The sequence below is a fragment of the Hydractinia symbiolongicarpus genome, chromosome 3, assembly GCF_029227915.1.
Source record: "Hydractinia symbiolongicarpus strain clone_291-10 chromosome 3, HSymV2.1, whole genome shotgun sequence".
Taxonomy (NCBI): domain Eukaryota; kingdom Metazoa; phylum Cnidaria; class Hydrozoa; order Anthoathecata; family Hydractiniidae; genus Hydractinia; species Hydractinia symbiolongicarpus.
This window is the reverse complement of record NC_079877.1, coordinates 10,291,351-10,299,124: the sequence shown is the minus strand read 5'-3', so window position 1 is coordinate 10,299,124 and position 7,774 is coordinate 10,291,351. Positions and strand designations below refer to the sequence as shown.

General features: G+C 33.0%; 2 protein-coding genes across 2 annotated transcripts in view; one reads left to right on the top strand and one right to left on the bottom strand.

The window, feature by feature from the left end:
- LOC130635634 (lysophosphatidic acid receptor 6-like) lies at positions 1–2,105 on the bottom strand. The gene has a single exon (XM_057445023.1). The coding sequence runs from the start codon at positions 1,696–1,698 to the stop codon at positions 628–630; it is 1,071 nt and encodes a 356-aa protein (XP_057301006.1). The 5' UTR covers positions 1,699–2,105; the 3' UTR covers positions 1–627.
- A 4,250-nt stretch (positions 2,106–6,355) lies between these two features.
- The window catches only part of LOC130636819 (5-hydroxytryptamine receptor 1B-like), a 2,224-nt gene continuing 805 nt past the window's right edge, over positions 6,356–7,774 (top strand). Inside the window, exons 1-3 of the mRNA XM_057446667.1 lie at positions 6,356–6,422; positions 7,222–7,280; positions 7,497–7,774. The exon at positions 7,497–7,774 is cut by the window's right edge and continues 805 nt beyond it. Of these exons, the coding sequence (XP_057302650.1) occupies positions 6,356–6,422; positions 7,222–7,280; positions 7,497–7,774 (404 nt within the window). The remainder of the gene's footprint in view (positions 6,423–7,221; positions 7,281–7,496) is intronic.

Below are 7,774 nucleotides of genomic sequence, written 5' to 3'. Positions count from 1 at the left end.
AGTTAACAACAATTTTTTTGTGCGAAATTGATTTTTCATTTATCATTTTAACATGATTGTACAGAAACGCTATAAAAAAAGCAACTTTTTCGACAGGAAGTTCTTCAGCGGATTCCTCATTTATTCCCATTGGAAAACTGAAGCAAATACTCCTCTGTAGAGGACACAGGGAATATTTGCTTTAGCTCTACAATTGTGCAGAAAAAGTGCTCGCAGTATTACTAATTAATTATTTTCAACTGGCACACCAAAATAAAATAATAAGAAAGTAGAAAAATGTTATCGGTACTTAAAAACTAATAATTTACGTACCACTGGTACCTTCCATGCTTTACTAGTTTCAGTAGTGAAAACAGCGACAAAAAAGGAGACCATTTTAAGGTTCTACCGCCTGAAAGCAGTACAACAATGAGATTAACAAATTATTATGCAGAGAATGATAAGATTTATGAGTTTCTAATTAAGGTTAAAAAAAATCAGCTTTTTTGTATTTGTGAATGAAAAATGCCAATTTATCCGAATATGTATTCCAGCGCTAAAAGAGTTGCAAGTAAAGGTCGGAACAATTAACTATTCTTCTCCTGTTATACTGTTATGCTATAAGTGAAGCCAAAAACTGTTGCAGAGCTAAACATTAGTATTTAAAGTGTTCAACAAGCCTTCAGAGGCTTTTATCGATTGATGCATTGTCGTACTTTGTGATTCTCTTTGAGATTTGCGCTTGATCCATTGTCCTCTCCAAAAATATACTACAGGGTTAAAAATGGCGTTAGTGATAAACAAGCAACGAACAGCAACAACAGTAGCTGAATGTGAATGCTGATAAAACATGGATATTGATATAGGAACAGTGAATATTAAAAATCCAATAGCCATTAAAACAGCTGTAATGAGAGCTATTTTTTCTTTTTTACTACAACCACGCGATTTTAGTTTATTTGTGATTTTCCAAGCACGTGACAAGTAAATAAACGTTAACGAATAAACTACAAAGCATGTAAACCCACAAACAAGAACAATAACAGCCCATGTTTTTTCTACAATAATTTCCCTTTCATGTTTCATGTGGGAAGGGCCGACATGTTCAACTATTGCCATAATTCCTTGCAGGGATAATGTAAGAATCCATATTACAAAAATGTATTTCTTCCTTTTCTTTGTTTTTACATAAATTGAGTATTTAAATGGTGCAATTACAGCACAGAACCGTTCCAGTGTAATTGCCAAAACATAGAAAACTGATGCATAGATTGAAAACTGTACGATCTGATCAGTAACTAATTCAAAACTCTCCAGGGTTGATTTAGTTGCGGTTGTTGCAGCCAATGGTATTGCTAACGCTAGTGTTAATACAAAGGCAAAGATTGCATCGGCGCATGAGAAGCTTAGCAGAACGTATTCTGAAGATTGTTTTTTGTGTTTAAACATTTTGAAGTATATTATAACAGACGAGTTTAGTAAAAATGCTGCAATAGACAGTGTCAACATGAGTATTTGAGCGATCAACGAAAAGTCACCATCTTCTTCAGTACGCCCGTCATGGCACGTAGAATAAAACCCTGCACATAACGAAATCGTTTCATTGCTACTGTTTGATTGCAATTTTCCATTCATTGTATAACAACAGAATTCGATAAGTTCTTCTAAAATGGCTTCAGGTATCTTTTCCAACGTTGTATCATTTATTTTTTCTTTCATATTATGTTTGTGTTTAGTTAAGCGAGTTCTCAATTGTAATATAACACAAATCAATAACAACTTCTCACTGTCAGCTGTCAATTCACATGTAAGTGTCAGGAATAAACAAAGGTTTAATAAACTCTTACGGTGGTTGCAAGCAACATCTTATTATTTAATCTTAAACGTTTTAATGCACATCAATCTGTCTTCTTAACAAAAGACCTTTAATTAGCGGTTTCGTATCTCTTGACATCCAATATAACATTTTATGTACATGTGAAAACACAATATCATAGATTGCTGAAGGTTTTACTTTATATCATGACAAGCATTAACAACGTTGTATTATTAATTTAAATAAAAAAGCATACGATTTAAAAAAACCCTTACACAATGGGGGAAAATCAAGATTGACATAAATGTCGATGAACTAATTTTATACATATAGGTGAGTATTTATCATAGCACATCCGTATTTCATTCTCAACAGAGAATGCTTCACCCCGATCAGGCCTCTGATCATGACGGGCGAGTATAATGCGTGTAAGTCATATTGAAGAAGAACTACTTTGTTCATCACTAACATACAGCCAAGCAGTGAGCGGGACTAACTAATTTTATGTTTCACATTCGTGGCTTTTTCTTACAATAATTTCTTTTTCAATAAGAATACTCAATTAAAGGACCCAAACTATTTCCGAAATAAACCGTAATTTTGGTCAATTTTTTTGTCTTAAAGTTGTATCTTTAATAAAACAAACTGATTTTTAATTGTCTTCTTAAATTGCATGTTTTATACTCAATGAGATTCATTTATAAAGCATAGATAGCCTGATCGGAGCTAACGTAAAATTGAGTGAGGGTTGAATAACTGTGTTTTTCTCTGAACTTAAAAATGATGCCATGACTTTAATATACTATGAGAAAAACCAAATCATATTAATCATGTGTTTGTCATGAAACTAATCTCATCACGGCGCTAATTACTTTCGTTAATTTATCATGATTAGAAAAAAAAGATGAGATATGCATAAAATAAAAAAATAGTTATGGGTCACACTTTTATTACGTTTTCTAAAGTATAAATAGAAGTTACTTCATGAAATGAACCGTAACTGTACTAAATGAGTGGTAAATCAAAATCCTAGATTCCTAAATTGGTATGAAATGTTTCTTCTGAAACAGGTAGCTAGATAGGTCAGCTTTAGGAACTTAGTTCTGTTTTAGTACAATGTGGTCTCTAGTTACCCATGCAGTAGATGACGCTAGTTATTCAGTGCTGTTACTTTTGGAAACAGTTGCTCACAAAAAACCAATGTTCCTTATCCTGTATAAACCATGTGCTCCAGCACACCAAGACCTGGCCATTGACATCCAACGTTAGCATTGTGATTGACAACGAATGTGAATCTAATGAATGAAAACTTAAAAGATGTAGTGCAAACTAAACGGTTGAATGAATAAAAAATCACGTTATTACATCAAATTCATTTTATTCGGCAGCTTCAGCACACCATGATCACAAACAAAGTTGTTATTTAATAATGGCATATGAATTTAGATAAAGTATATTTCATAAAAAATCACGAATCCTAGAACAGCTCTAAAGGCAGTAAAGTAATGATTCTCATAAAAAGAGGGTTATCTTTGTCAATAAGTAGACTCTCCTTTAAGGTTAACTTACTTTACTGTCGCTACAACGACAACATTATAAATGTAGACCATAATGACATTTATATTCCTGATGTAAACCTCAGACGGATGATAAGAGTCCTTCATTGGATTATCAGTAAGATTAGACTTCCCTAAATTGTAGTTAGCCTTTCATAAGGAAGTATGCTTCGTTATTTTGTTTGTAATTTTTAAAAACAGAGTTTTTTTTTGGTTAATTTAATAGCTATTAGACAATAATTTGTTGACCTACTATATCTTTAATATCGGATATAGGTAAATTATTGGACGAAAGCAATTGGGATAACCGGTTGCCGATGTCTCACATACTACAAGCTTGTCCATGATTGCTAATGTAAAGAAACTGACTTACACACGCCTCCCGTTAATTATGTTAATTACTTTTTTTCTCTTTTAATTGTTTTCAAACTTAATGACGCCATCTTGTATTGTTGCGGCTTTTTAAGTTACCGCTAGTTGCATATTGTTTCCAATTAGGAGATTAATCAAGTTATCTTTATTTGCAATTTTTCTTGAGTTTTTCTGCAAAAAAATGGGCATAGATGTATTCGTTTGTTTACATACTCAGCGGTCTGGTCTATTGGCCGTGACATTTGCGTGGCAGGTAAAAGAAAGCAAGCCTATTTTAAGTCAATTTCTTCACACGAAGATTATGTTGCGATTTAAACGGGTTTAAGTGAATCAGAAGGTGTCAATACGCGCTCGATAATAGTTTGAAAAACTCAACAATGTGTACGCGAGAAGAAATTCACAGGAAAAACTTCTCTTCAACAAGCTCTAGCATATTCTTTTTTGCTATGTAGATGTCGGAGACAAAAAAAGTTCACCGCTAAAAAGTAAATAGATGACGTCACTTTGGAATTCATTATTTTTTATTTTGAATTGACATGTATAAACAAAGATGTCCATAGATCTCTTGTAACGTAGCTATATATATATATATATATATATATAATTTCAAGTTTTAACATAACGTAACACGTATTGTTTCCTATTATTTTGTAATATATTTCTTTGCTTTCGAAAGACGTTGTTAAAAAATTCTTCATATGAGGAAAGTTTAATTCAATTAGTTGTTACTTTCTGCCAAAAAATATCAAATTTATTAATTCAGATTGAGGGGTTTAAATGCACTTTAGCATATTAATATCAGCTAAAATCCAGTTTAAGCGTCAAAAAATTTGAATCAAGAAATTAAATTTAAGGTTAGGCAGTATTTAACAAGTAAAATTGTACCTGGAAAGCTGATCCATAAGGAACCGTGTTTCCTTTTAATATCACAAAAGACTCTAACACCTCATAGCAAGTGGAATTGCACTGTAACCGAAATTAGAAAATGTGGTGAAAACGACTTGATTTGAGCTCTGTACATGAAAAACCTATTGGGATAATTAATTGTTGTTGCTTCTTGGCATTGTGTAATGATAATATTCATTTATTTTTCTAGTAAGCGTACATGGGATGTATTTAAAAATCACCTAAATTATTAGATGGGTCTTCACTGGATTTTGTGTAGTCTTTACAAATGCATATTCATACAAATTACACAAAGGCATCTTGAGGAAAAACCTGATATTGTGCAATCATTGTGCAATCTCTGATATGATTGGTAGAAAGAAGCATTGAAAGGATTAAACAGACAGGCTATAATTATTCAAGTTGATAAACATGTAGCATATGTAAGGCATATAATTTTCCGAATGTGCATAATACTGATTTTAGAATATTTTGCCAACAAAACCTTGTTAAAAATTCTTCCACGCCCACAGCACAAGATTAAAAACAAAACGCAAAGCATTATTGCACGAAAAAGAGCATGGTACAACCACAATGCAAGTTACTTGTGGAGCACAGGAGGAAAAATAGTATTGCGCCATCACAAAATCAAACTTAAGACAGAAGAGAACCAGTTCACATGTTTAGCTGGGACACTAAAAGCAAATACTGTTGCTGTGTTGTTTTAACAGAGAGCCAGCTATACTATAAAGTGGCGTTACAAGGAATCTATGAACATCTTTTTTTATACTACTTAATTCGAAATAAAAGATAATAAATTCGCACGTGACGTCATTTGTTTACTTCTAGCGGTAAGCATATTTTGTTGTAGCAGAAAAAAATATGCAAGAAGAAGTTCGCAGGAAAAAACAACTCAAGCTCTAGCATATAGTTCTTTTTTTTACCGCTGAAACGTTAACAAGGATAACAGAATATAAACGATAAAACTTTATATCGATCACATACTCCACAACCTACCTTATAATTTTTCACAGCATTTAAAAATGGTACTTTACAACAGCATAAGAATCGAAGTTCAGTTTTATTTTACCGAGTACGAAATCTTTTCGCGCTACAGTAACATCACGTGCGTTCATTGTAACATCCGCATATGGGATGTCAATTACGTCTCGGCGTATTGAACGACATGACTACAACTTCCAGTCTAAAAAACGTAAACAATCAGATGAGTAAGACCAAACAAGCAAAAAAAATCAATCGTACTGATCCAAGCTATTTTATGATACCAGTCAGAGATTTATGTGCTACAAAGGGAAATAAAGTAAGATTTAAACAAAGAGTAAGGCCTAAAAACTAATCTATTGGTTCTACAATCGAGATAAAAACAGAGTTGAACTTCTGTGAGCCTAAAAATCTATATTAGCCCTATGCCTTCGAGGCTGTTTTGAGTCGTGCACAACTAGAAATAGGATTGTGCCCTCCTCTATAACTTCTAGTCTAGAATTGTGTAGACAGTGAAAGATTGCATTTCTATTCTACTTCTATTCATGAACAATACGGTGCTAAAAATCTTGCCAGGGTCATCATTTTTTTATAGATACAGCTGCAAAATTGGTTTGAGTATTGTATCCCCTTGTAAAAATAGGGCTAACAAATCTAGGTTTGATTCTAATAGTATTAGTATGTTAATCATTTTATCCTATCTATACCATGCTTTTGGTATGAAATATCAAAGAGGGGGAGGAGGATGACAGGAGAGTGGAGGATTGGTGAATTGGATCACTTTAAGGAACTTTTAAATGGCTTAAGCTCTGGTAACAAAAATTGTTAAGAATATGTATAGCATAAAAGAACACGAATTTATACCGATGGCCAATACGAGTCGACGAACTACAACTCTGGGCAATTATATTACTCAATACTTATATATGGCTTAACAGGATTACTTGGTCGGGCTGCAAATGTTTTACTTTAGCACTTGTGCATGCCAATTATTCACCGTCCACTGTGAACATCGGCAAGTGAGGTTTGACATACTCGGAGTGTGTGTTACTTACATAAAAACGGCTTTCTTATCTACTTGTGGCTACGCACTCTTTTCCGGGATTACTAATTAGTACCTACGCGTTCATATTTCACCACATTACCATTCTGCAAAATGCTGGAGGTGAGTAAGAACGTCCTTTAATGGAATCAGGATACATTTCCGGGCCTACGTTGATAACACAGTTGCCATGACAGCTCTTGAATCGTATTTTAAAAATTTGAAAAGTTTTATAGATGTTTCTTAGGTGTTATAATAAAAAGTAAAATAAAATTAAAAAAGGACATGGAACGAATACTTGGAAGTTGAAACCAGGAGTATGATCCAAACCCTACAATCTGATCTTGCTTGTAATTATATATATAATTAACAGGATTGTCCAGATAACTTTACATTCGATTCATTTTCACTTCATGATTACTGCTTCGTAACATTAATTGCCTCTTTTGCCCTTTTTGCCTCAATTGATCATTATGCACAGTTTTATCCGTAAATGGCTCTCACAATCATGGTTTTGGTAAATTTGTTAACACATTATGAACAGCGAGAGCTGCAACTCTAATTATCAGGCAGAAAATTAAAGAAGAAAACCGTTTGGAAAAAGAAATCTAAAGTAGTGACGTTATTGGTAAGATATTAACAGGATTTCCCATATATAGTTTGTCTGCATTATATTCCCAAAGCCCACATATTGACTTAGAATTTTCTCATCGCTGTCACGTTTGCATTCAATTTGTTTTTATGATGTCAAGTTATTTACCCGCCTACCCACTTCATGCAATAACATTTACTAATAATCATATCCCTGGCTGCTTTTATTATAGCAATTACGAAATAACAATAGTGGAAAACTTATGAGCAATTGTTTATGATTGATGCTAAGTTCTATGCAGATAAAAAAACACGAAGACAGGAAAACTATATGAAGTTTGCTAAGACGGACAAAAACATGAATATAACATGCAACACAGCATATGTGGGATTGCCAAGTTTAAAAGAAGAACATGTAATACTTCTAATTATCTTGAATATTACTATTATGACTGCCAATATTTTGACAAATCTATTTGTTATTTATAGCCTTGTTAGGACAAATCAAATTAGAAACCACTCGATAAAACT